The sequence below is a fragment of the Jaculus jaculus genome, chromosome 6 (assembly GCF_020740685.1).
Source record: "Jaculus jaculus isolate mJacJac1 chromosome 6, mJacJac1.mat.Y.cur, whole genome shotgun sequence".
In the NCBI taxonomy this organism is placed as follows: domain Eukaryota; kingdom Metazoa; phylum Chordata; class Mammalia; order Rodentia; family Dipodidae; genus Jaculus; species Jaculus jaculus.
Genome location: NC_059107.1, coordinates 155921699 through 155949693, shown reverse-complemented (window position 1 = coordinate 155949693; position 27995 = coordinate 155921699). Strand labels below are relative to the sequence as shown.

At 52.7% G+C, this 27995-nt stretch overlaps 1 protein-coding gene across 2 annotated transcripts; it reads left to right on the top strand.

The window, feature by feature from the left end:
• The first annotated feature begins 7 nt into the window (after nt 1–7).
• Nucleotides 8–27958, top strand: LOC101597245 (casein kinase I). Of its 2 annotated transcripts, XM_045152544.1 has the most exons (11): nt 8–70; nt 3394–3481; nt 15198–15308; nt 15452–15600; nt 18995–19223; nt 19972–20142; nt 20575–20723; nt 24904–25096; nt 25200–25339; nt 25945–26008; nt 26685–27958. In XM_045152544.1, the coding sequence occupies exons 2-10, from the start codon at nt 3406–3408 to the stop codon at nt 25975–25977; spliced, it is 1251 nt and encodes a 416-aa protein (XP_045008479.1). In that variant the 5' UTR covers nt 8–70; nt 3394–3405; the 3' UTR covers nt 25978–26008; nt 26685–27958. The 2 variants fall into 2 exon arrangements, with proteins under 2 accessions (XP_045008479.1, XP_045008480.1); XM_045152545.1 differs by lacking the exons at nt 24904–25096; nt 25200–25339; nt 25945–26008; nt 26685–27958 and adding exons at nt 21289–21392; nt 21490–23212.
• Nucleotides 27959–27995: the final 37 nt, after the last annotated feature.

The window sequence follows — 27995 nt, the reverse complement described above, 5'->3', positions numbered from 1 at the left end:
CCCGGCGGGCCGCCCTCGCCCGCGGCAGTCCCCCCGAGCAGCGGCCCGGCACCGGCGCCTTCCCGGCGGGGTAAGTATCGGGGGGCCGGGGGCTCGCGGGAGGGCGCCAGCCCGGGGGTGGGGGGAGAGGGAGGGAGGGCGGGCGGGCGGACGGGTCTCCGTCGCTCGGCCGCTTTGTGTTTGCGCGAGCCGGGGCGCGGGGTGGGGGGCGAGGCCGGGCGCGGCCCGCGAGGACAAAGACGCGGCTGGGGACCGGGACCCGGGCACCCGATTGTGTCGCCGGGCCCGGGGAAGACCCCCTCCTCCTCCTCCTCGACCCCCGGGCCGGTCCGCCGTCCCCAGAGACGACCGCCGGGCTGGCATCTGGGGACGCCGGGGGTGGGGGAGGACAGGGACCGGTTTTGGGGTGCCCCCCCCCCCGCCGCTGGGCGCACGGTTCTGTGGATTCGGGCTTCCCGGCCAGACCCTGGGCGGATGGATGGAGGCTTCGCCCGACCGACCGGCAACAGCGGGCCCTCCTCGCGTGGCCCCGGGGCCCCCTAGACTGGGGCTCAGCCCGGCTGGGGATGTTCTGGGGTCTCGAGGTAGTGGGGTGCCTGGTCACCCAGGCCACCGGCTTTGTTTTCCTTTGTGGAGTGGGGGAGAGGGCGAGCGGGGGAGGGCGTATTTATCCCCGGGACTCTGCTGGGCGCTGGGCGCTCGCCTGCGTTTTGCAGGTCTCGGTGGAAGGCCGCCGGGGCGCCCGGGAGCCTGGCCCGGGAGGGCTGGCTCTCAACTCCGGGCCCAACTCGGGGAGCCCAGCCCCCTCCCCAACTTTGTCCTAAGTTTTCTACAGATTTTCTTCTTTTCCTAACCTCCCCCAGGGAGGATTGGGGAGAGAAAGGGGCGCCGTTGAGTGTCTTAAGCAGCTCCCAGTGAATACTCATGTTTGGATGCCCCTTCAGTTTTCATTTCAATGGTTCATTGGCAGAGGTCCTTAATCCTGAGAAAGGGGGGAGGGGGCTCGCCAGCAAAAAAAAAAAAAAAAAGAAAAAGAAAGAAACACCTGCCCATGTGCCAGGCTGGTTGACAGTTTGTCTAGTTTTTCTAATCAGCTGAAACTCCTGATTTTACACGTTCAACCTTTTTTGTTTTTTAACTTTCTTCATTTCCCCCCCTCCCCCACCCCTCCCTCCGGGGAGAAGCTGGCCAGGACTGGAAAGCTACTCCCAATCTCTGAAGTCTTTCTTTGGGAGGTGGAGGTGGGTGGGTGGAAAGAAGGCTGGGACCGGCTATGCTTTCCCTAAGGCTGGGGGGGGGGGGCGCCTAGGGGTGGGGAGACCCTGGCAGATGTGTGGTTCTGCAGTGCTGGGGGGTGGGGGGAGCTTACAGCCCTCTCTCCCTTTCTGCGCAGACAGTCCATGAATGGAAAGGGGCTGGGGCGAGAGATGGGGGGGGGTTATGTGCAGTGTATTTATGTAAGACACCCAGACAGAGGGCATGGGTATTTATATAACCCGGCGTGGGTATTTATGTAATATAGGATGCGGTGTATTTGTTTCTTTCCTAACCTGCGGCTTTCCCCGCTGCTCTGTGTGGTCTCCGAGTTGGCGCTGGTGGAAAAAAAAAATGGGGTGTGGGGGGGGTGTTGTGCGTACACACTCCCCTCCCCCACAGGGAACTCGGTGTAAGCCGGCTCCACTGTCTTCCCTTGGCTTGGCGGGTGCTCTTGGGAAGGTGGACCGCGCGTGTGGATGAGGTGTGTTAGGAGCCCCCCCCCCCCGCGGGAAGGGGGGAGATTGCTTTCAGCAAATGGTGTGGTGTTGCTTCCGGCGGCCCGGCCAGCCATGTGGGCAGAGGCCTTTGATGGAGAGTCCAGAGTTTGGCTGGCGCCGGGTGAAGGCCACTTTCCCTGTGGCTTGCTGCTTGTGGAGGGTCCCTGAGAGTTGGTGTTGGGCCGAGGTGTCTCTTCTGGCCCAGAGCGGTTGGCTCTGGCCTCGTAGGGAGCTGCAGCCTGTCCATCAGTGAGTGGATCTCTTTCCAGGCTGTCTGGCAGCTGGGGTTAGCCTTGGCATGGGGAAGGGGCAGGCCCTCAGAGCCAGCACAGCTGCCACACTCCCCCCCCCGCCCAGACCTGGCAGGAAATAAGTCCTGGATGGGAGGGTAGGGGGCCACTGGGTGGGCCAGCAGGACCCCTGTCTGGTTCTGGGGGAGACTCTGCCACTGCCTTGATGTTGGACGATGGGGATGGCGGCCAGGCCACTCTGGGCTTGGATTCCCACCTGCCAAAGTAGCCCTCTCTTGGTCACAGACACTGGCTTTCTTGTAAACATGCCAGGTCTTGGGTACCCTTCCTTCCTGCCAGCTGCTTTTCAGTCCTATCCCCCAGCATCCACAACAGCCCCTAGCCGTGAGTCTCCTTGTTTGCTGATCTAAAGGGCAGGTGCCCAGACCCCTAGCAAGGCCAGCATAGAAGGGTCCCATGCCAGAGTGACGTAGGCCCTGTCACCAATGGGTTTGAAGCACGTGGAGTGGGTTAGTGAGGAGGAGGAGAAGGAGGAAAACTGCTCAAATCAGAGTTCCTCTTGCCTCACGGACACTGGGGACTTAAAAGCCAGACCGTATCCGGGCTCCCTCAGGAGAAGGAAGCCAGCCCTGGGTCTACCCAAAGAGATGGCCTGGGACTGAGTAGAGCTGAGCTGGGGAGACCATTGGAAGGTGCCTCGTCTGAGTGGGAATCAGACCCTCTCCCATGGGGCACCTAGAAGCCTAAGGATGGCGGTGGTAGTGGGGGACCCTGTCATTTCAGAGATCTTAAGAGGCTGAGGAGCTCTTTGAGGACCCTTCCCTCTAGTTTACCTGCCCACCCCTGGAGGTTGGAACTTGGTGATGGTTGCCATGGTAGTGCTCAGTATGGTCAGCTCCTGCCCATCCTATCTCTGCTTTCCATCCCATTTCTGGGAGTCATGGCCCCCTTTGGGATATATAAGTACCTCCAAAGTTCATGGAAACAGGGCACCGCACAAGACTTTTGGTCTTTAGCTCATTGAGGTTGGTGGAGATTCATTGCTGAGCCCAAGACACATGTGTCCTTGGTGTTCCTGTCAGGGCCTCGGCCCGTTGGGACCAGCCTCCCCTTGGGGAGGAGGCTCCCCGAATGTCTTGACTGTCTCCCCTCTCTCCTTTCCAGACTAGGCTGAAAGCTGTTCTAAACCTGCCTCAGCTGTTCCCCAGGTGTATAGGTGTGTGTGGGGGGGGAACGGAGCTACCTGACACCTGGCTGCCCTCAAGCATTGTGAGGCCAGATGGCTTCCCGGACAGTGGGAGGGGGAATGCTGGTCTTGGGTGGGGACCAGTTCCTGAAGGCGAACTAAGCTGTCCTCTCTGATCCCAGTGTTTCTGCCTCTCCTGCAGCAAGGCTGAATCATGGAGCTGCGTGTGGGGAATAAGTACCGCCTGGGCCGCAAGATCGGCAGCGGGTCCTTTGGAGACATCTACCTGGGTGAGTATTTGGCCTCCAGCTGCAGTCCTAGTGGGGTGGGGGTGGGGCGAGTGAGGAGGAGAGAAGAGGCCAGGATGTCAGGATCTGGAGGTAGAAGTTTGCTTGAGTCTTGTGGCATGTCTTTCCTGGAGAGGGTCATCTCAAACTAGGGAGGAAGCTTCAGGTGGCTTGGAAGCTTCTTGAACAGCTGGGCAGGCGGGGCTCTGTGGACTTGGCTGTGGCTGTTTCTGCGCTGGGCAGAGGAGGTATTTTTAGCTGGTTTCCAGCTGCAACTGACCTGGGTGTCCAGCTGGACATGGGAAAACTCCGGCTGAGCATCTCTCGTCTCTTGTCTCTTGGGAGAAAGATTCTGGGCTTCCACTAGTCCAGCGAGTCCCCTAGGGAGTAAAAGCCTCCTCCCAGTGATGTGTCCTCTCCAGCTCTAGAAATGGGCCTCAGGAGGGGTTTCTTCCCTCACGGATCTCCCAGTTGGCTTCCTGTTGGAAAATTTGAGGTTGTTCTGCCATTGTCTTTTTTTTTTTTTGGAGGGGGGGTAGTGTGGGGAAGGGGTTTTGAGGTAGGGTCTCGCCCTAGCCCAGGCTGACTTGGAATTCACTGTGTAGTCTCAGGGTGGTGGGCAATCCTCTTACTTCTGACTCCCAAGTGCTGGGATTAAAGGAGGCCCCCACCACACCTGACTTCCATTGTCATTTTAAGCAGTTTACTGAGCTCTCTACCTCTCTGGCCATGGAGAAGTAAAGTTCTTGCCCTCGGTGCTACTTTCCTTGCCCTCCGAGCCCTGGCATGGGTCACGGCCCCTTCCTTTGCCGTTGGTTGTTGGCCTGGAGGGGAGAGTGGTTGATTGCATATGGAGTTTGGGAATCTTGAAGTTGTTGGAGCAAGAGAAGAGTCCTCACCAGCCAGGGTTATCCTTGGTCTGGCCTGGGCAGAATGTGGACAAGTTGATGTGCTGAGTTCATTAGTCATAACGGATCCTTGTCACTTGGAATATGAATTCTACCCCTCTCAGCAGGAGATTACGTGATTTTGTAGCTCTTATCTTCAGAGATTTTAAACAGTTTCCTTCAGGGAAACCACTCCTCCCCATCATTAGCTGCTGATGGTATTGAAGGCCACATGGCCAAGGTAACCACCCAAGTTGACTCCAGAAAATTAGCCCAGGGGGTCTTTATATCACAGCTTCACTGGGTGAAAGGGCAGAAGGCAGAGATGCCTGGTTTCTCACTTCACTTCATGTGGTTGTCCTGTGACCTCAGTGTCCCCGACCGCAGAGTTTGTGGTGGCCCTGCCTGATTTTTTTTTTTTTTTTTTTTTTTGAGGTAGGGTCTCACTCTGGCCCAGGCTGACCTGGAATTTACTATGTAGTCTCAGGGTGGCCTCCAACTCATGACAATCTCTACCTCTGCCTCCTAACCCTAACCCTAAAGGTGTGTGCCACCATGCCCTGCCCCTGCCTGATGTTTTGAGTCACCCACACACAGAACCAACCCAAAACAATGACAAGAATTCTACTGCTAGGAAGTAGTCATTGCTGCTATAAACAACCTCTAAAGGGCGGCTGTAAAGGGAGTGGTGGTGCATGATCACAAACCCAACTGCTCTGGAGACTGAGGCAGGAGGATTGCTTGAGTTCGGGAGTTCAAGGCCAAGCCAGGACAACATAGGCAGATCTCAGCTCAAAAAATGATGTAAAATAAGATCAAGATGTTTTGTCTGCAAGCCCATCCCAGGAGGAAATGTGAGATTGTTCTGCCTCCCCCCCCTCAAATTCCCAGTGTCCAGCATGTATAGCATGCTCCTGGTTGGTTTCCAATGAAGGGTTGTCAAGGAATAATGGCTGTATCTTTTTTTTTTTAATTTCTTAAAAAAGTACTCTATTCTTAATTATTTATTTAAGAGAAAGAGATTGGGTGCATCAGGGCTTCCAGCCACTGTAAACAAACTCCAGATGCATGTTCTACCTTGTGCGTCTGGCTTACATGGGTCCTGGAGAATTTGAACCGGGGTCCTTTGGCTTTGCAGGCAAGTGCCTTAACCGCTAAACCATGTATCTCTCCAGCCCAAGGACTGTCTTCAAAGGCCTCACTGTGGCACAATGGAAGACTGTTCGTTCTGGGGATTAGGCTATATTCAGTTTCTCAGTCTTTTCCTCATTTGCCATGTGACCTGGAGTCAGTCGCTTTTTCATTGTCCTTATCTGTACATGGGGGAGGGGGCCATCCTGTTGTGTGGCAGGAACCCTTCTGTGGAGGCTCTTGAACTCAGGACTGAAGGGGGCAGGGACAGTTCTTGGTACAAACAGACAACGTGCCCCAGATGATACCTTTGACCTTTTCATGAAGGAGGAACCTGAAGCTCAGAAAAGTCAGTGTCCCTGGTTAGTGTGGTTGGCCTCCCTGAGTGCAGAACTTCCTGTTTATTAATGGAGTCATCTTGTTCATGCTAATGACCAGGTCCAGATGTGCTCTTGTACAAGTGAGCTGCAGGCCATTTTCCTTCTCCTAGCTCTGTGCCCTGCACGTCTGCCTGCCTTGACATCTCCGTCTGTGAGATGGAGTCGTTGAGAAGTAATGAAATCCTGGTGTCTGAAACACCTAACTGTTCTGGGCTGGCCCTGCAGTGGCACTTTATGCTGGGGTTACCTCCAGGCTCTGTTGAGAGCTGCTGCTTGCAAAAGATCTTGGCCCTTTGGACTAGAGAAATGGCTTAGCAGTTAAGGCACTTGCCTGTGAAGCCTAAGGACCCAGGTTCAATTCCCCACATAAGCCAGATGGCACAAGGTGGCGCATAAGGCTGGAGTTCCTTTACAGTGTGTGGAAGCCCTGGTGCACCCATTCTGTCTGCCTCTTTCTCCTCCTCTCTCTCTCAAATAAATAAATAAATGAAAGAGCTGGGTGTGGTGACACACGCTTTGGTTCTAGCACTCTGAAGGCAGAGGTAGGAGGATCGCCGTGAGTTTGAGGCCACCCTGAGACTACAGAGTGAATTCCAGGTCATCCTAGGCTAGAGTGAGACTCTACCTCGAATAAACAAAACAACAACGACAAAATCCCGGTCTCTCTGCCTGGTCCTCGGGCTGAGAGGAAGAAAGGGGGGCGCGGGTTTTGGGGCTGTCGTGGTGTACCTCCCATGCATGCCACCCTAGGCCCCGTCTGGCCTGTGTGAGGACAGGGGTGGTGGTCAGGCCTCTCCAGCTGGCTTTGCTGGCTCTTTGTTTGGAGTGCTGGCCACGTTCTCATCGTGGTACCCAGCCAGGGCCTGGCTCCAGATGGCCTCTACAGGTGGGGCCAGTCAGAGGCTTCCAAGCCCTACTTTTCTGGATAGGCTGTGAGGCCTTTGGCTCTGCTTCAAGCCACCCACAGTCCTGTGTCATCCCCCCCCAAACACACACACCCCAGTATCACCAGCACTTAGGGTGAGTGGGGCCCAAGTTGTTGGGACTTCAGGTTGTCTGTACAAGGTCCAGAGGTGGCCAGGCCTAGGGCCATTAACTGCCTTTCCACCCTGGGAAACTCTCTAGACTTCTAAAAATCTCTGGTCCTCCACTCCACGAGGGACAGGGAGCAGGTGGCTATGGGCACGAGAGGTGACAGAGAACACACCGTCCCTTTGCCGGGGTCAGTGCTGCCATTCATGCCCGTGTAGGTTTCACTTCAACCCCAGACCCTCTCATCCTTGATTGTGTCCATCTGGGTGTCTGCTGGAAGGAACTGGTAACCCCACCTACAGCTTCCCAAGGTCCTAGCTCCTCTGGGGCTGGCCACCATCCCATTCTTCCCTGTATCTGCGTTTGTTTGGGGGACTCACCAGTCCCCTCATTTTGCTGCTGTGTCTAGCACATGGGCCATGTTCTCTGTCGGAATTGGGGCCAGTTCTCCTGCTTTTGCCTATCCAGCTTTTCTGTCAGGCGAACATTCCTGGCCTAGTGGCCTCTCCATAGAAGGTGAGCAGAGCTCCAGGACCGCCCAGCTGCCCGGAGCCATCTGCAGGCTGGAGGAATGAATGAGATACTAGGGAACTAGAATGAAGCAAAAAGTAGGGGCCATGGAAGCTTCATTTCAAATCCTGGTTCTGTGCCAACCAGTTCTGTCTGGTTCAGGCCAGTCACTTAGCCTCTCTGAACCTCAGCTCAGTAGTTGGCAGGATTAAGGGAGGTCAGAAAAAAGACTGGTTGCCTCCTGATGGGAATCGGGCCACCAAGGGCCCAGTGGGGAGGATGCGGCCATGGTGGGGTCCAGTGTTCTGTTCTGTGTGTGTCGGGGGAGGGGGGGTTAAGACTTGGCCTGATAGCTTAGGTCTCTGGCCTGAGCAGTTAGGTGGCATGGTCCTTAGATCTTTGGTGACTTGGGTTTTTTTTTTTTTTTTTTTCCTGTGTCTAAATGAAGATGCAAACAGTAGCCCTGGCAGGATGGTGTCTGAGTTCAAGGGGCTGAAGGGCCAGTCTACCTTACTACCGCATTCATTCGCTGACTCACCAGTGCTGAAGGTCCCGTGTCACTGCTTCTGTACTGTGCTTGGGCAGGGTCACCCTGCAGTGGCCTCCTCTTGGGCTCCCCTCCAGCCCTTTCTTTCCTTTTTTTAAATTTTTTTGTTTTTGTTTTTATTTATTTATTTGAGAGTGACAGAGAGAAAGAGGCAGAGAGAGAGAAAGAGAGAGTGGGCACACCAGGGCCTCCAGCCACTGCAAACAAGCTCCAGACGCGTGCGCCCCCTTGCGCATCTGGCTAACATGGGTCCCGGGGAATCGAGCCTCAAACTGGGGTCCTTAGGCTTCACAGGCAAGCGCTTAACCACTAAGCCATCTCTCCAGCCCCCCATCCGGCCCTTTCTAATACAACAGTAAATCTCCAATGGCCGGGGGTTGGTGAATTTTGTCTGGTTATTAGAACTGGAGGAAGGGGTACCACTGGTATCCAGGGAATAGGTCAGGGATGCTGCCTTGCAATGCACAGGATAACACCCCCATCCCAAAACAAGGAACTGTCTAACCCTAAATGTCAGAACTGCCAAGACTGACTTGTATTTTATTTCTTTTTGTTGTTGTTGTTTTTTGAGGTACGGTCTTGCTCTAATCCAGGCTGACCTGGAATTCACTGTATAGTCTCAGGGTGGCCTTGAGCTCATTGTGATCCTCCTACCTCTGCCTCCCGAGTGCTGGAATTAAAGGTGTACGCCACCACGCCTGGCCTAAGACTGACTTTTTTTTTTTTTTTTTTTGAGGTAGGGTCTCACTGTAGCCCAGGCTGACCTGTAATTCACTATGTAGTCTCATGCTGGCCTCAAACTCATTCCAGTGCTGGCATAAAGGCGTGTGCCACCACGCCAAGCTGAGACCAAGAACCTTGCCACCACACACTCGTACCTGGCCAAGACCCTCAGCTGGGAGGTCAGGATCTTAGCTGTCCACTAGAATCCCTCAGATCTCATCCCTCCCTGCCCCCCTCTGCCACTTCCTTCTTCAGCTGCCCCCGTTCCTGTGGCAACAAACCCCTCAGAGCTAGCTGTACCCGCTCCCCTTGAGCCTTTGCACATGCAATGGCCTCTGTGTTGTGGCCCCGAGATGCTGCTTTGTCCTAGCATGCCACACTCTGCCACTTTGCTTTCCTGTGGGCAGCTGCCACCACCTCACCACTACCTCACTCCAGCACAGACTTGAGCTCTGGCCACAGCGGGTCCCTTGCCGGCCCTCACTGTCCGATGTGACTGTGCACCAGGGTCTTGCTTGTCTATGCTGGGATTCTGCTAGCTGTCTTCAGGTGAGGTGCCCGGGCACGGAGGGGTAAGGTGATTTATCTGAGGTTCTTGGCCAGGAGGTGGCAGATTCAGCATCTATTTTATTTTATTTATTTAACAGAGAAAGGAGAGTGGGGGGTAGGGAGAATGGGCACCCCAGGGCCTCCAACCACTGCAAACCAACTCCAGATGTGTGCACTCCCTTGTGCATCTGGATAACGTGGGTCCTGGGGAATCGAACCTGGGTCCTTTGGCTTTGCAGGCAAACACCTTACGCGCTAAGCCATCCCTCCAGCTCTTTTTTTTTTTTTCTTTTTAATATGAGCCCAAACTGGCCTCAACCTTCCTAGTGCTTAGATTACAAGTGTGCACCACTATACCTAGCTAGGAACCAACATTTTACCCACTGTATCCTGCATCTGGTGCCCATGGTATGATGGGTCACACAAGTAGATTTCAGGGCATCCCAGCTCCCCTCATGTACCATAGCCTCATGGCGCCCCAGCAACCTGATGTGTCGAATGTAATTTTACAGTTTACAAACCAGTCTCTTAATTGCTTGCCAGATTTAGTCATCTAATGTAGTTTTCTTTTGTGACTCAAAAGTGCATGCACAAAACTTAACAATCGGAACAGTAAAACGTGTTGGTTCATTGAAAGAGGCAGATCACAGAAGACTTAATGAAATGCCTGCACAGGCCAATCCATAGACAAAGTGGAGAGGGGTTGCCAGAGTCTGGGGGCTTGGGTGAAATTAAGATGTGACTCCTAAAGGGTGTGTATGAGTGTTGGCAGAGGATGGGAATTCTAAAATGGATTGTGTGATAGTTACACAACCTCTTGAACAGATTAAAACCACCCAGTTGTAGAGGACCAGTGAGTGTATCAGTGTAGTATGTATGTTAAGTCTCAAAGAAGATGAGGAAAAGGCAACAACGTATCCAGTGACAACCCCAAGTCATTTCTCACTTGTTACAGTGTTTCTTTATGTGGACACAACCCAGCGGATCCTTTTTTTTTTTTTTTTTGTTAACTGAAAGGCGAACACAGAATCCATGTTCTGTGCTTTGCTGTTCACTTCCTGTGTCTTGGAGATGTTCCACTTGCTTCCTCACTCTCTCACCATTGTGTTCCGTTTTATGGATGGGCCATTCTTTATTTAACCAGTCCTGAAAGATGGGCATTTGGGTCATTTCCAAGTTTTTGCTGTTGCAAACAATCTACAGCCACAGCCTGGGCCAGGCCTCTTGGCACAGCGCGTGCGCAGTCTTCAGGGACCCTTTTTTGTGTTTGTGCACGCTTTTCCAGGGTGCCTTTCCCATCAGTGGTCTCTCTCTGGAACAGGCCTGCTTGCATCCTTCATCCTGTTTCCTGTTGAATCTCTTCCTGCCCATTTGTGGGAGATCATCATCATCATCATCTGTCTACTCTTTGCCTGTTATAAGAATTGTAAACTTTTCCTGCAGCCTGATTTCTGTTGTTTTTGTCACTTCTAAGGGATTTTGGTTTCCAAGGGGAGGAAATCTTTCTTTAAGAAAAAATTCCACTAGGTATTATGGCATACACCTTTAATCCCAGGACTCAGGAGACAGAGGTAGGAGGATTGGTATGAGTTCAAGGCCAGCCTGAGACTACACAAGTGAATTCCAAGTCAGACAGGGCTAGGGTGAGACCCTGTCTTGGAAAAAAAAAAAAAAAGTGTGTGTGTGTTCATATGTGTGACTGTGGGCACATGTGTGTATGTGTGTGGAGGCCAGAGGACAGGTTCTGGGTGAGTTCTTACCTCCACCTTGTCTGAGGCAGGGTCTCACTGAATTGCTCCTAGGCTAATCTGGAATTTGCTATGTAGTTTTAGGGTACCCTCATACTCTCTGTGATCCTCCTACTTCTGCCTCCTGAGTGCTGGGATTAAAGACTCTACCACCATGCCTGGCTACAACTAAGAATTTTTATTATGTTTATATCCCTTAACTATGCCTGTAATGTTTCTGGCTGAAGTTGAGATAAAGAGACCCCCCCCCCCCCGCTTCACCTGTCACTTGCTCTCCCTCTCCCTTTAAAAAAAAAATTGAGGTGAAGCTGGGTGTGGTAGCGCACACTTTTAATCCCAGCACTGGGGAGGCAGAGGTAGGAAGATTGGCATGAGTTTAAGGCCATTCTGAGACCACATAGTAAGTTCCAGGTCAGCCTGGGTGAGAGTGAGACCCTACCTCGAAAAACAAACAAAAAAATTTGAGGTAAAATTCACACAACATAAAATTAGACTTTTTTTTTTTTTAAATCTTTCAAGGTAGGGTCTCATTCTAGCTCACCTCGAATTTCCTGTATAGTCTCAGGGTGGCCTTGAACTCATGAGGTCCTCCTGCTTCTGCCTCCCTAGTTCTGGGATTAAAGGTATACACTTCCATGCTTGGCAAAATTAGACATTCTTTTTATTTATTTATTTATTTATTTGTTTTATTTTTGAGGTGGGGTCTCACTCTGGTCCAGGCTGACCTGGAATTTACTGTGTAGTCTTGGGGTGGCCTCAAAGTCATAGCAGTTCTCCTACCTTTGCCTCCCCAGTGCTGGGATTAAAGGTGTGTACTACCACGCCCAGCAAAATTACATATTTTTTAAACAGAAAAATGTGATTTATTGGATTCTTTTATTTTATTTTTCAAATTATTTTTTTATTAACAATTTACATGATTATAAAAAATATTGCATAGTAATTCCCTCCCTCCACTTTCCCCTTTGAAACTCCATTCTCCATCATATCCCCTCCCAATCTCAATCAGTCTCTCCTTTATTTTGATGTCATAATCTTCTCCTCCTATTATGATGGTCTTGTGTAGGTAATGTCACATACTGTGAGGTCATGGATATCCAGGCCATTTTGTGTCTGGAGGAGCATGTTGTAAGGAGTCCTACCCTTCCGTTGGCTCTTTCTTACATTCTTTTTGCCTGCCACCTCTTCCTCAATGGACCCTGAGCCTTGGAAGGTGTGATAGAGTTATTGCAGTACTGAGCACTCGGTCACTTAAAATTACACATTCTTTTTTTTTTTTTTTTTCCTTTTAAATTTTTTGTTTATTTATTTGAGAGCGACAGACATAGAGAGAAAGACAGATAGAGGGAGAGAGAGAATGGGCGCGCCAGGGCTTCCAGCCTCTGCAAACGAACTCCAGACGCGTGCGCCCCCTTGTGCATCTGGCTAACGTGGGACCTGGAAAACCGAGCCTCGAACCGGGGTCCTTAGGCTTCACAGGCAAGCGCTTAACCGCTAAGCCATCTCTCCAGCCCTAAAATTACACATTCTTAAGTGACAGTTCAAAGCTGAGTGTGGTGGCATATGCCTGTAATCCCAAACTCTAGCAACTTGAGACAGGAAGATTGATTATAAATTCTAAGCTCTAGCCCAGGCTACATAGTAAAATCTAATCTCAAAAACAAAGGAGGTGAGGGGCTGGAGAGGGCTTAGTGGTTAAGTGCTTGCCTGTGAAGACTAAGGATCCTGGTTCGAGGCTCAATTCCTCAGGACCCACATAAGCCAGATGCATAAGGTGGCACATGCATCTGGAGTTTGTTTGCAGTGGCTGGAGGCCCTGTTGCCCCCATTTGCTCCCTCTTTCTCTCTGTTGCTCTAAATAAATAAAATTTTTACAAAAGGAGGTGAGGGGAGATGGAGAGATGGCTCAGTGGTTTAGGTGCTTACCTGCAAAACCTAAGAACTGGAGTCCCCAGTACACATGTAAAGGCAGATGCACAAAGTGGTGCATACATCTGGAGTTGGTTTGCAGCAGCTGAAGGCCCTGGTATGCCCATTCTCTTTCTCTGTCTCTCAAAATGAAGAATTAGCCAAAGTGGTGGACACACCTCAGTCCCAGCACTGGGGAGGCAGAGGGAGAAGTGTGGTTTCAAGTTGGAGGCCAGCAGCCCAGGCTGGAGCTCTACAGTGTGAGGTCCAGGTCAGCCTGGGCAAGAGTGAGGCCCTCCCTCGAAAACAACAAAAAAGTAGAGCTAGGAAGTTAGATAGCTCTGTAGTCCATGACTTTCTTCACAAGAAGAAAAGACCTGAGTTTGATCCCCAGAACCCACATAAAACAAACAAAAAACATGGTGTGGGCTGGAGAGATGGCTTAGTGGTTAAGGCGCTTGCCTGAGAAGCCAAAGGATTTGTGTTCCACTCTCCAGATCCCATGTAAGCCAGACACACAAAGGTGAGGCAAGTGCAAGGTTGCACATGCCCACTAGGTGGTGGAAGTATCTGGAGTTTGATTGCAGTGGCTGAGGCCCTGACATGCCAGTTCTCTCTCCCTCTGTCTCCGCCCCCCCCCACACAAATAAAATTAAATAAATAGGGCCGGGCATGGTGGCACACACCTTTAATCCAAGCACTCAGGAGGCAGAGGTAGGAGAATTGCCATGAGTTCAAGGCCAGCCTGAGACTACATAGTGAATTCCAGGTCAGCCTGGGGGAGAGTGAGACCCTACCTCAAAAAAACAAAAAACAGAAAACAAACAACAAAACAAATAAATAAAACCATGGTGTGTGTCTGGGAGGCAGAGACAGGCAGATACTTGGAGCTCCCTGACCAGCCTAATTGCTAAGCTCTCCCAGTGAGAGACCCTGGTTCAAATAGAGGTGGACAACTTTTTTTTTTTTTAATTTTTATTAGCATTTTCCATGATTATAAAAAAATCCCATGGTAATTCCCTCCCTCCCTCCACACACACTTTCCCCTTTGAAATTCCATTCTCCATCATATTTCCTCCCCATCACAATCATTGTACTTACATATATACAATATCAACTACATTTTAAAATAAATTGAATTTCCCCCACCCCGTGTGTGTGTGTGTGTGTGTGTGTGTGTGTGTTTGTCCGCGCGCTAGTCAAAGCCCGCCCCTTTTTTGTTTATTTTTATTTATTTATTTGAGAGAGAGAGAATAGGTGCGCCAGGGCCTCTAGCCATTGCAAACAAACTCCAGACGCATGCGCCCCCTTGTGCGTCCTAACGTGGGTCCTGGGGAATTGAGCCTCAATCCAGGGTCCTTAGGCTTCACAGGCAAGCGCTTAACCTCCAAGCCATCTCTCCAGCCCCCTTTCTTTTATTATTATTATTTTTTTTATTGACAACTTCCATGATTGTAAACAATATCCCATGGTAATTCCCTCCCTCCCCCCACTTTTCCCCCTTTGAAACTCCACTCTCCATCATATACCTTCCCCCTCTCAATCAGTCTCTCTCATTTTGATGTCATGATCTTTTCCTCCTCTTATGATGGTCTTGTGTAGGTAGTGTCAGGCACTGTGAGGTCATGGATATCCAGGCCATTTTGTGTCTGGAGGGAGCACGTTGTAAGGAGTCCTACCCTTCCTTTGGCTCTTAACATTCTCAAAGCCCCTTTCAACCGTAGGTGAGAAGTCCGGGGACAGGAGGGTGAGAGGAGAAAGTGTAGATCCCCAACCAGCAGAGCTGGGCCTCACTCTCCAGTTTACCACTTACCAGTGAGGCAACCCTGTCTGGCTGTCAGTGTTCTGTGTAATGGGGATGAGAATCAAATGAGAGATGGAGGTACTGGGTGAAGTGTGGAGGGCTGCTTCTAAAGAGGTCAGCATTGATGCTGCTGTGAGGAGGGTGTTTATTGGACTAATTCCTGGAACCTCCTTTAATTGGGCTTGTTGCTGAGCATACCCCCTCCCTCTTCCCTCCAGCTCACTGATATCATGCATCTCTAGGATTAAGTTCCATTCCCTTGGGGGTTTGTGCCCCCCTGCAGGTGTCAGGCTCTCTCAGTACCCCCGACTCTTGGTCTCTTGAGCAGCCTAGGGTGTGTCACAGAAGCCAGCCGCTGCCATCCTTCCAGCCTCTCCAAGTGACCCCTTCAGGGGCTGGTGCCCAGGCTTGGGCCACAGGGGTCTCGAAAGCTGGGTACAGACTACCTGGCCACCTGAGGGTGATTCTGATCCTTGGTCTCATCTGCCCTCCCTCGGCAGGTGCCAACATCGCCTCTGGCGAAGAGGTGGCAATCAAGCTCGAGTGTGTGAAGACGAAACACCCACAGCTCCACATCGAGAGCAAGTTCTACAAGATGATGCAGGGGGGAGGTGAGCTGCCGCAGGGCGGGGTGCAGGAAGGGGTGGGCAGTAAGTAGATGGGGGCCTCTGGCAGGGGCAGGGGCCGTGCTGCGAGTGAGGGTAGGGAGTGGTCATTCCTTGACTGAGCCCCACGTTCTCTCCTCTGCACCCAGTGGGGATCCCATCCATCAAGTGGTGTGGGGCCGAGGGCGACTATAATGTGATGGTCATGGAGCTGCTGGGGCCTAGCCTCGAGGACCTCTTCAACTTTTGCTCCCGCAAGTTCAGCCTCAAGACCGTGCTGCTGCTGGCCGACCAGATGGTGAGTCAGCCCCTCACCTCCCCCACCCCTTCCCCCCGGCCAGCTGCCCTCTCACACTCTGCTTCCCTGTTGTGCCAATGGGCAGTGTTTTCCAGCCCTGTGTCCCAACCCCAGAGCATGCTGGAGGAGGAGGTAGTGACAGGGACATAGGACACACTTGTTGCTGGACTAGGGGACTTTGGCCTCCTGTTGCAGAATCCTTGGGTGTTTATTTCTTTCTTTCTTTTCTTTTCTTCATTGATTTATTTATTTAGGCTTTTCAAGGTAAGGTCTCGCTGTAGCCCAGGCTGGAATGCACTACGTAGTCTCGGGATGACCTCAAACTCACAGCAACCCTCCTACCTCTGCCTCCTGAGTGCTGGATTAAAGGCGTGCGCCACCTTTAATTTAACATCTTTTTTTTTTTTGGTTTTTCGAGGTAGGGTCTCACTCTAGCCCAGGTTGACCTGGAATTCACTATGGAGTTTCAAGGTGGCCACAAACTCATGGTGATCCTCCTACCTCTGCCTCTCGAGTGCAGGGATTAAAGGTCTGCGCCACCACGCCCAGCTTAATTTTTTTTATTGACAGCTTCTGTAATTATAGTCAATAAACCATGATAATTCCCTCCCCACCCTAATTTTGTTTCCTATTTTATTTTTCTTATTTGCATGCACAAACATGTGGGGGTGTTCCAGGGTCTCTTGTTGCTGCGTACAAACTGCAGACCTATCCATCACTTTAGATCCATCTTTACCTGAGTGCTGGGAAGATAAACCTGGGTTAACTGGCTTTGCAAGCAAGTTGTTGTGAATGCTGACCCACCTCCAGAGCTGGGAGTGATTATTACCTGTAATTCCATCTCTTGGAAGATTGAAACAAAGACTACAGTGAGTTCAAGGCCAGCTTGGGCTAGACTGAGACCTTTCTCAGAAAACGGCAAAGAGGGCTAGAGAGATGGCTTAGTGGTTAAGACACTTGCCTGTGAAGCCCAAGGACCCAGGTCGATTCCCTAGTACCTACGTAAGCCAGATGCACAAGGTGGCGCATGCATCTGGAGTTCATTTGCAGTGACTGGAGGCCCTGGCACAGCTATTGTGTCTATCTGCCTATTTCTCTCTTCTCTCTCCCTCTATCAAATCTCAAAGAAATAAATGAATAAATAAAATATTATAGAAAAAACTAGCTGGGATTGGTGGCACATGCCTTTAATCCCTGCACTTGGGAGGCGGAGGTAGGAGGATTGCTGTGAGTTCAAGGCCACCCTGAGACTATATAGTAAATTCCAGGTCAGCCTGGGCTAGAGTGAAACCCTACCTTGGGGGGGTGGGGGGAAGAGGAACTAGGGCTGGAGAGATGGCTTAGTGGTTAAGGCGCTTGCCTGCAAAGGCTAATGACCCATGTTCCTCTTCAGATCCCATGTAAGCCAGACGTACAAAGGTGAGGCAAGCACACAAGGTTGCGCAAGCCCACTAGGTGGCGCAAGCCTCTGGAGTTCGATTTCAGTGACTGAGGCCCTGGTGCACCATCTTCTCTTGCTCTCTCTCGATCCTTCTGAAATAAATAATAAAAAAAATTTAAATTCATTTAAAAAAAGAGACAACTAAAACCAGAAGAGCTGACCATGGTAGTTCACACTAGTAGTTTCAGAGTTCAGGAGCCTGAAGCAGGTGCATTATACCACAGCTTGAGGCCAGTTTGGGCTACATAAACATGACCCCGCCTCAAAGACAAAACCAAGGCTGGAGATTCGTCCAGTTGTAAAGTGCTTGCCTGGTTATGAGTTTGATCCCAACCTGCAAAAACAAACACAAACAAAAAGCCAGGTTGTGGTGGCACATGCCTTTACTCCCTTGGGAGGGCAAGGTAGGAGGATCACCATGAGTTTGAGGCCACCTGAGACTACATAGTGAATTCCAGGTCAGACTGAGCTAGATAGAGTGAAACTCTACCTCAAAAGGGAAGGGGAAAAAAAAAAAAGCTGGGCATGGTGTGGTGCACGCCCTTAATCCCACAACTTGGGGAACAAAGGTAGGAGGATTCATGTGAGTTCAAGGCCTGAGTCTACATAGTGAATTCCAGGTCAGCCTGGGCTTGTGCAAGGACCTGCCTCAAAAAAAAAAAACAAAACAGAAAAACACAGAAATCATACCTACATATAAACCTTTGCATACTACATGCATGTGTGCATATGAAGCCATGCTTGGAAGGTCTTAGTCTGTGACCACCTTGCATTATATGCCGAGGCTTGCAGTCAGATTCTCAGAGTGAAACTTCCAAAACCTCTTAGGATCCATGCTAAGACCCAAGGCCCAGAGTGGGTATGACCTGACAAGCACGTGTCACATACATCAGTGTTAATTTGAAGTTTTTGAAAAAATATTTTTATTTATTTATTTTTTAATTTAGTAATTTTTGTTTATTTATTTTTTTTTATTTGAGAGCAACAGAGATAAAGAGGGAGGGAGAGAGAGAGAATGGGCGCGTCAGGCCCTCCAGCCATTGCAAACGAACTCCAGATGCGTGCGCCCCCTTGTGCATCTGGCTAACCAGGGTCCTTAGGCTTCACAGGCAAGCGCTTAACTGCTAAGCCATCTCTCTAGCCCATTGTGTTTTTTATTTTGTTGTTGTTGTTTGTTTTGTTTTTTGTCTTTTTAAGTTTTGGGCTGCAGAGATAGTTCAGTGGTTTAAGGCACTTCCTATCCAGGCATGCAGGCCTGTGGATGCCTAAAAGACCACTCAAGGTTGATCCTCAGGACCACATTAAACAGCTGGGCATGGCCACACACTTAATGTAACCCTAGTTTTGGTTTTAAAAGGTGGGGGGTTGAGGGCATGCTCCAGGATCAGTGAGAAATCTTTTTTTTTTTTTTTTTAATATTTTTTGTTCATTTTTTATTTATTTGTTTGAGAGTGACAGAGAGAAAGACAGATAGAGGGAAAGAGAGAGAATGGGCGAGCCAGGGCTTCCAGCCACTGCAAATGAACTCCAGACGCGTGCGCCCCCTTGTGCATCTGGCTAACGTGGGACCTGGGGAACCGAGCCTCGAACCGGGGTCCTTAGGCTTCACAGGCAAGCGCTTAACCGCTAAGCCATCTCTCCAGCCCAAATCTTTTTTTTTTAAAGACAAGGTCTCTATAGCCCAGGTTAGCCTCAATCTCATAGTGGTTCTTCTGTCTCAGCCTTTCAAGTGCTGGGATTACAGCACACCCCATCACACCCTGCTGAACATCTCTTGAAGGGAAGAAAATGGTGTGTGTCTGCCAGGGGCCGCCTTCCTTGCTCCCTGCCAGTCTTTCACCGTGCTTTGCGAACTTCTCAGTGACTCCAGCCCTGGCTGCCCTAGAGCGTGCCGTGATGGCGCCTCCAGTGAGCTCTTGCCGAGTGACCCACTGTCCCTTCCCCTGACCCTAGATCAGCCGCATCGAGTATATCCACTCCAAGAACTTCATCCACCGGGACGTGAAGCCCGACAACTTCCTCATGGGCCTGGGAAAGAAAGGCAACCTGGTCTACATCATAGACTTTGGCCTGGCCAAGAAGTACCGCGATGCCCGCACCCACCAGCACATCCCCTACCGGGAAAACAAGAACCTAACTGGCACTGCCCGCTATGCTTCCATCAACACCCACTTGGGCATTGGTGAGTGAGCCGGGCCAGAAGCAAGCACACTGTGGGTGCCAGCTGAGAGACAGGCTTATGTCCCTAACTGGGCTGGAGGCCCCTGGAATTTTTCTGATGAGAGTAGAGTCACTGGGAAGGTTCCAACCCCATGTGTCCCTGACCCAGACTGGCTCCTTGTCTTCTTTGTAAACAGAGTGCTTGTGGTATCCCATCTCAGCATGCCCTACTTTGTCCTTGAAGGGGCCCTGTTTGCCAAGTGCTCAGTTCTTTGTTTGATATTTTGAGGTAGTGTCAAACTGTAGCCCAGGCTGACCTGGATTCACTATGTAGTCTCAGGGTGGCCTCGAACTCATGGCGATCCTCTTACTTCTGTCTCCCGAGTGCTGGGATTGAAGGCGTGCGCCACCACGTCCGGCTAACGCTTTACTCATCTGCTTCCCCAGCAGTTTTACATGCCTGCTTAAGGGCTTGGTAGCTTAGCTAATTAATGCCAAGCTGGATTTGGCCTCATCCCCATCTCATGGCACTGTGTGCCCTCTGCACTGGGCAGGCCAGGCAAGGAGGTGGTGGGTACCCACTCATAGATTTTGAGTGAGATAGCACCTGGGACCACATGGGAGATGAGAAAATTCTGCCTCGGGCTGTCTGGAGGAGGAGGAGGAGAATGCACCCGATGTAATAGGATGGCAGGGAGCCAGTGGGCCCTGGAGAAGGGTGAGGGGGCCCCCAGTGTATATATAACCTGACCCCTGCTGGCTGTCTGCAGAGCAAAGCCGTCGGGATGACCTGGAGAGTCTGGGCTATGTGCTCATGTACTTCAATCTGGGCTCCCTGCCCTGGCAGGGCCTCAAGGCCGCTACCAAACGTCAGAAGTACGAGCGGATCAGTGAGAAGAAGATGTCGACGCCCATCGAGGTCCTCTGCAAAGGCTACCCCTGTGAGTATGCCAGCGGGGAAGCTACCCCTGCCCAGAGAAGGCCACCCAGCCCTTGGTCCGCAGTGTCAACGATGATGGGCTTCGCCATTGCGCGGAGCGGCTGGGAGGCCTGGGCTCCTCCTGCCTCTTTACAAGGGCTCGACTCTGGCCCAGATGGAGGGAGTCGGAGCCGTCTTCGTATGGATTGGCTCGTGTTGGGATCCCGCGCCCCATAAGGCTCTTAAATGGCCTTTGGGTTAGTGACAGCTGTTGACCTGTTAATCGTGACCTGGGGTGCTTGGTCAAGAGCTCTGGTGGCTCTTGATTCTGCCTCCTCTTAGGCTGGCCACGTTTGTGGGGACGGTTGGGTGGCCAGGGCAATGGCGGCTGCTGGAGGCCCTGGGAGCGTGGCCTCACAGCGCCTCCCCTGTCCCCCTGTGACTGTCCCACCAGCTGAGTTCTCAACATACCTCAACTTCTGCCGCTCCTTGCGGTTCGACGACAAGCCTGACTACTCCTACCTGCGCCAGCTCTTCCGCAACCTCTTCCACCGGCAGGGCTTCTCCTACGACTACGTCTTTGACTGGAACATGCTCAAATTCGTGAGTCACCGGCAGACCAGGGCGGGCTTAGGGGACTGGGCAGGGCAGGCTCTAACTCATAAGGCCAGAATGACGTGGTGGGGCGCGGGGCTCCCATCCGATGGGAGGTATGAGCTGGATAGCGCCAGCGAAGTCGCTGGGGTCGCCAGTTGCGTCAGGGCAAGCGGTCTGTTCTGCCGTGGTGGGCAGGGCCCGGGCGGGGCTCCACCTCCCCCCAGGCTGGGGAGGATTTGGTCTGGCCTTGAGTCTCTCCTGGGTGTCAGTGGCAGGGCACGGATGGTCCTGGCGGCCACTCCTGCTGCCCTGATGGCTGTGTGTACCCTCCTGTTTCTCTTGATCTGTATGTCCCAAGTGGCCGCCCTCACTGAGGTCTCCCTGGACAGCCTGGACTCATTCAGAGTGGCCTCTTTCTTCCTGGTCATGGGACCCTGGGTCTTGTTAGGCAGTTACTCTGTTTCCCTCTTTTAAGGGTCTTAGGGGAGGGGGTTGGGAGATGCGTTCGCCAACTGTGCCCTGAGCTCTGGAATCTGCAAAATTGTCTTGTTTCACATCTCTTCTGGAAAAGGGGGCTTCCACGAGCCAGGCTCAGCCCCGAGACAAAGAAGCTATTGCACAGCCCTGCCCCTGCCCCTGGCCCCGCGCCGGGCCCACGTGCCCAGCCACGTACTGGTAAGGATCCTCCCAGGCCTGGCCCTTCCACGGTTTGCCGCCTAGCCGGAGAATGTGAAAGTCCGAGCCTCAGCTGTGCCCTCTTTGTCCTTTCCAGGTGCCCGGCGCCCCTGGGCACCCAAGGACCCCCAGATAGGCCCATGGAGGAGGTGGAGGAGGTTGAGCATCTGCCCCCGCCAAACTACTGGCCTGTGGTGTGGACTTCGGGGCCCCGGTTCTGACCTCAGCTGACGTGCCTGCGGAAGCAAGCATGTTTTAGGATCGTGGGGGTGGCACCCTGTTTCTGAGAGATGCCTCTACAGTGGAGAGGGTGTGGCAGGAAAGGCCCTGCATGGGATTCTCAAGAATGAACCAGCTGCCTGAGGCCAGGTCAAGGCTGAGGAAGGGATTGTGGCCCTGCCGAAAAAGGGCCTGATGGACACAGAGATCAAGACCCAGCTCTGGCCAGGCTCCATCCGGGGCCTCTGTATGGAACCTGAACTCATTAAAGGCTCCCTGCGCCACTTCCTGGTGTGCCTCTCTTTTCACAGAGTGGCCTTGGGCTGCTCTGCTCCCTGGGTCTGTCAGCAACCCCATGCTGTTCTCTAAGAGGACAACCTGTCAGGCAGATGTTGACAGGCCAGGGACCTTGAGGGCAGGGCTGTGTGGCTCTCCTCTCTGTGAATAGGAGTGGGGAGATGGGCAGTGGTTTGCCATCTAGCTTGGAACGTGTTCAGGGGCCTGGACATGGAAGCCAGCTCTTCTCACTACAGGGAGTTCCAGGCCTTGAATACAGTACTTACTACAGAAGGTTCTCCCGGAGTCTGGTTTTGGGATGGGATGGGCTGGGCCTTTCTGCTCAGTGAAGCTCCAAGAATGGATTTTTGTATTCTCTAGACTTCAGTAGCCACTAGCCATGGGGACTCACTTTTCAAAAATAAAAGGGGGGGTTTGTTTGTTTTTCGAGGTAGAGTCTCGCACCCAGGCTGACCTAGAATTCACTATGTAGTCTCAGGGTGGCCTTGAACTCACAGCAATCTTCCTACCTCTGTCTCCCGAGTGCTGGGATTAAAGGCATGAGCCACCACACCCGGCTGGGACTAACTCTTAATTAACTAAAATTAGTCAAAATTGAAATTGTACTTTCTTAGTCCCAGTTGTCAAATTTAAGTTAGCAGAAGCCACAAGTGGTTCTCTCATCCAGCATGGCAAATGTGAACATTTGTCATCCAGAAAGTTCTGCGGACAGCTGTTCTTTACGCCTCCTTCACAATGGCCCTTGTGGGACTGACAAGCCAGCAAGAGCTCGAGTTAGGCTGGGTGTGCCCTCCCCACCCCACCCCATCGCTGGCGCTTGGACCCTCCCCCCCGGGGTTCTCTGTGAGGCACACTCTGTAGTCCAAAGCTGGACAGAGGCCCCAGCATCACCCTCATGGTGAATTTGGCCACCTCCAGTGGCAGGAGTGTCTGCAGGACACACAGTGGGGACATCCACGGGTGTCACCCCAAGGCTAGGCCCTCCTGGAACATGCCAAGCAAGAAGCCATCACCAGAACTTCTGACAGGCGGGACTCCATTCTGGGCTTCACGAGCTGTGGATGGTCTGGAAGGATCTCGCCCTTCTTGAAGTGGTTTCCCCGGGTTTGTCCCCAGATATCTGGGACCTGGGATGCCACTTTTGAGCGTGCACAGCTGCTGTGTCCTGAGGTCCGAACAGCTGGCCAGGAGGAAGCTCCTCCCAGCCAAGGACAGAACTCCGTGTCGCGGGGCTGGGCACTCGGAGTGGGTTTCATGTACAACTTTGCGTTTGCTTAATGGGCAAATAAAGGCCATAGAAACTTCCTGGTATGCATTTCTTGTTGAATGGGTCGGGTGGAAATGTGGACAGCTCTCTTTCTCCAGCCTTTTGGAGCAGGCAGTGTCCTGAGCCTGCCGAGGGCCAGGGCCGGCCATTCACCTGGCTACCGACGGCAGGCCTCCACCCGTCCCGGTGAATTACCGGGTCTCACTGAGCCTCGGTGTCCCTGACAAGAGGCTGAAAATCATCCCTGACCTGCAGAGTCAATATGCCCCTGCCTAGCGAAGAACTATTGGCCATAGCTCTTGTTTTATCTTGGGTTGGGCCGTGTTCTGGCTGAGTTTGGCAGCCTGCAAGAGTGTAGGTGGAAGCCAGGCGTGGTGGCGCACGCCTTGACTCCCAGTACTCAAGAGGCAGAGGTAGGAAGATCTCCGTGAGTTTGAGGCCAGCCTGAGACTACGTACTGAATTCCAGGTCAGCCTGGGCTAAAGCAAGATCCCACCTCAACAAAACAAAGCAAAATAAAAGTGTAGCTGGAGCTCTGTTGGGCCCGGGTCTGTGTCTTGGCTTCCCGTAGAGGGGCTGTGGAGTATCCTGCCAAGGCAGGTCTCTGAACAGTGTCCTTTTGAGGGCCACAGTGAGACTCCGTGGCCCAGCTAGGTTAGTCCCGGTTCTGCTCTCATTGTGTGACCAGGACAAAGGCTAAAGACATCTGTGCTGCCTTCTGATCGCAGAGCCTGCCTCAGAAGGGCACTAGGAAGGGGTGGGAGAGAGGGCATGGGCCTGCTGGGCTTGGCTCCCCACTGGGATTCAGGAATCATTCTGATCCTGGCCACTCCCCCCAGGGATGCTTGAAGACAACCCTCCCGTTTCCCAGGGCCTCTCAGCCAGTGTCCAGGATAGACAGGATTGTAGGAGCCCACACCCCACGGCCATGAGCCACCCCACCCCACCCCCAACTCAGCCTTCAGCTCTCTCCTCCACAGATGCGGCCCCCCTTGCGCCAGCCCCCTGCCCTTCCCTGCGGACAGCCCCAGGATCCGCTAGGTAATGCAGCTAGCCGCTGCTCCCAGATCATGCTTCTCTCTATTCCTTTGTCCTGACTTGCCTGAGGGCCTCTTTCCCCCTTGGGGCTTCAAGGCCAGCTTCTTCCCTGGCTGCCCTGGGCTTCAGTTCCTAGGCGGCATCAGTGGAGTCCCTGGGCCCCCCTGGATATCATCCCACGGTAGGAGCCATGGCCAGGTCTGGGAACCAGAAAAGGGCAGCCCTCTGGGGGAGCTCCTGGCCCTGCCTTCACAGCTCTGTGACTCCAGGCCTGTCTTTTCCCCTTTGGCTGCCCCTGCCTATCAGCTAGTGGGCCTTCAAATGTTTTTCCTCCTTGGTTTGGGATCTCAAGGGGCTAAGTGCTCTTGGTACATAGGGGCCCGTTTTGGGAGCATCAAGGTGATCCCTTCGCCGTCTTGCGAGCGTCAGAGTAGGCTGAGCCCCCCACTGCTTCTTTGCCCCACCGCCTCTCTCCTCTGGGCATTGGGTGGCTTTGTCTGTGCGCTGTGATCAAGGGTCATCTTCAGCCCTCTGGGAGCATTGATCTCTATGCGGAGGAGGCTGGACCAGGGCGGTTTCTGAGATACCCACCCGCCTCTCTCCCTCTGCTTCGTCCTGCAAGGGCTCTGGGTTGCAGAGCACTCTGTCGTCACGGGACTGGCTCACATCTCCTCTCACATCCCTGTACAGGGTGCAGCCCGGAATCCCGAGGACATGGACCGGGAGCGGCGAGAACACGAGCGCGAGGAGAGGATGGGGCAGTTGCGGGGGTCAGCGACGCGAGCCCTGCCCCCTGGCCCGCCCACGGGGGCCGCCGCCAACCGGCTCCGCAGCGCAGCCGAGCCTGTGGCGTCTACCCCTGCCACCCGCATCCAGCAAGCTGGTCAGTAGCAGCCTCAGGCTGAGGACTAGACCCGGCGGGGGAGGGGACCCCAGGGGTTCCTACTGTGACCCCCACTGAGGATGGCCCCCTGCCCTCCCTCCAGGCAATACTTCTCCCAGAGCGATCTCACGGGCAGACCGGGAGAGGAAGGTGAGCTTGAGGCTCCACAGAGGTGCCCCTGCCAACGTCTCGTCCTCAGACCTCACTGGGCGGCAAGAGGTCTCCCGGATTTCAGCCTCACAGGTTAGCTGCCCCGCGCTGACCTCTTTTCCTAGTCCCTCTGGGCCGTGGCAGACCTGGAGAGCCTGGGTGTCCGTCTGTCCTCTTCTTGGCTCTGTCCTTTGATCACCTCCAAGCTTGGACTTGGCCTTACTTAATCCCCTAAGGTCTAATTAGCCCTCCTCCACTGAGCAGACTCAGAAACTGAGGCTCAGAGAAATAGCTCAGCCTGACAAAAGGCAATGCTTGAGACCCAGCCCCTGCTGTTGGGAAGGGGATAGATGATCGCAAGGTCCCCGAGGTCTTGTCTGATGGCCCACTTCAGGGTCATGCTTATACAAGGAACGTTAGAGAGGGGCCTGACAGAGGTAGACGGTGGACATGCCCCTTCCTGTCTCTGTGGACCAGGCCCTGGGGTGAACCTTCCTTAGCGGCTGACTTGGGAGTGACCTGGAGCCGTTGCTTTGTCTCCCTAGGTAGTGCTCTTATCTACAGGGCAGGATCAGCCCCAGACCACCGGGGTGACACCCCCCTCGCCTTGGTTTGAGTGGTCTGGTAGGGTGGGTGGCACTCACAGTGAGGAGGGACTTGCCTTAAAGCTAACACCTGTCTCTCTGCCCCTCCTGAAGACAAGCGTGCCATTTGACCACCTCGGGAAGTGAGGAGAGCTACCGTGGACCAGTGTTTGCTTAGGTGAGTCCTGGTATCAGCTGAGGCCCCCGGGAAGAGGCCAGAGTGGGCTGTAGAATAGAGGAAGTGGCAGGTTGTACCATGCTCCTCAAAACCAAGGCTCCTCAAGAGGGTACAGTTTGAGCCCTGTGCAGGGTAATGTTGCAGAGAAACTGTTTGCCCTTGGACCTGCGCTCCATCCTCTTGCCTTAATATTCTGAAAAGCTAGCTTCTAGAGGAGACCAGGCCTCATCAGGGCTATAAGCTACCTGTGCCTCTGGGCTGTTATATAAGCTAGTTCTTCAAAACCTCTAGAACGGAGCCAGAGTGTATAGGGGCGTTGGTAGCTCTGCACCCAGGAAGGTCTGGGTGGGAACCCTCATTGGCCTGGCTGGGGAAGGGGCTGAGGGTGTTTCAAATGCATGGAGGCTCCCTGGGGAATATGCGGGTATCAGTAAGTAGTTCACCAGGCAGGGACTCGCTGGGCAGGATTCACTGTACTGAAGCCCACTCATGGATGGCTGGCCTGTCCACGGCAAGGCAGGACAGAGGATGGAGTCTATTCCCTTTGTGGGACAGTGGACCCCAAGAGGGATGGATGGCCTTGGGGGCCAGAAGATAGGAGCTGAAGAGGGCCTGATGGATGGGTAGACTGAGGCAGCTGGTTACCTAATCTTTCTTCTTTATTCCACCCCTCTAGTGTCTTCACTGTATTTTCTTTAAAAAAAAAAAGAAAGAAAGAAAGAAAGAAAAGGACAAAAAAAACCCACTCAAATGAACAAAAAGAAAAAAACCCAGCACAAAACTGACGATGGATTTTGTTTCTTTGATTTATTTTGCCAATGGCAAAAAAGATGAGATGCCCTTAGCACTGAGGACCTCATCCCCCTGCCTTGCCCACTGCTCCCAACCTTCAAGCTGCCAAATGCTCCTCCAATGACATTGGGTCACATGAGCCAGATGCCCAAGGCCCCACACCTGCTCCCACTACTGCCCACTTTGTGCCCCGGAGGGAGCCTCTCCCAGTCGAAGAGAGTCTTCAGAGGTGCCAGCATGGCGCTCACATCCAGCCGAAAAGAAGTCCTACCGGATCTCACGAGCCTCGGATCCAAGGAGACCCGCACAGCCTCTCTGTGATGACAGCAGCAGCTGGCCCTTGTGTTGGGCTTTCCCAGTGGACCTGTGAGCCTTTGGGCCCTTCCATTACCTCTTCGTGGAAACCTTGAGGTGGAGACCTTGAGGGGCTGGCGAGGTGGTGGGCCACAATGCCTTGTGTGTATGTGCGTGTGTGTGAGTGTGTGTGTGTTTGACCTGTACTTCCCAGAGTGGCAGGTGCCCCGCTCCACCTGCCTGGCAAAGTTTCTGTTCCCATCCCCTAAAAAGAAGATGGGGGCGGGCGATGACCTCCACATCCCTCAGGGCACAGAGTCCATGCCACCACTCATGCCCGGACACCAGTCTGTGGCAGCGCCATCTTCCATTCCTGGTCCTAGGGCAAGTCTGCAGAGACTGTTTCCAGGCCCCAGATCGCACTGGCTCTGTCTGGGTCGTCATCTACCCCGGGTCCTGGCCGTCCTCTGTCGTGCAGGCTCTCCCTTCTCCCCAGGCCGGACTTCCGAGGAGGGACCTTGGGTCGGGGGGCTAAGTGTTGAATTTTACCCATCCTTAGTTTAACCTCTGGTTTTGGTGTTTTGTTTTTTTTTTTTGTTGTTGGTGGTTTTTTTTTTTTAATTTTTATTTGTTTTCTCCATGTGTGTATTTCCTAATTTATTTCCCTCTGTTTCCCCTTTTCCCATTTTTTTTTAATTAAAGAACAAAACTTTTTATTACTTTGTAATTTAAAAAAATTGAAAAAAAAATTACTGAAGAACTTTGGGGGGAATTTTGTACTTTTTTCCTGTGTAAATACTGGACTTTTTTGAGCTTTATTGTGGTTGTTAATTTGAAGTAATAAAGTAGAAAAGGACAAAGTGAGCGGGCGGCCCTCTGTCCACCTCTTTGCCCGTGCTTG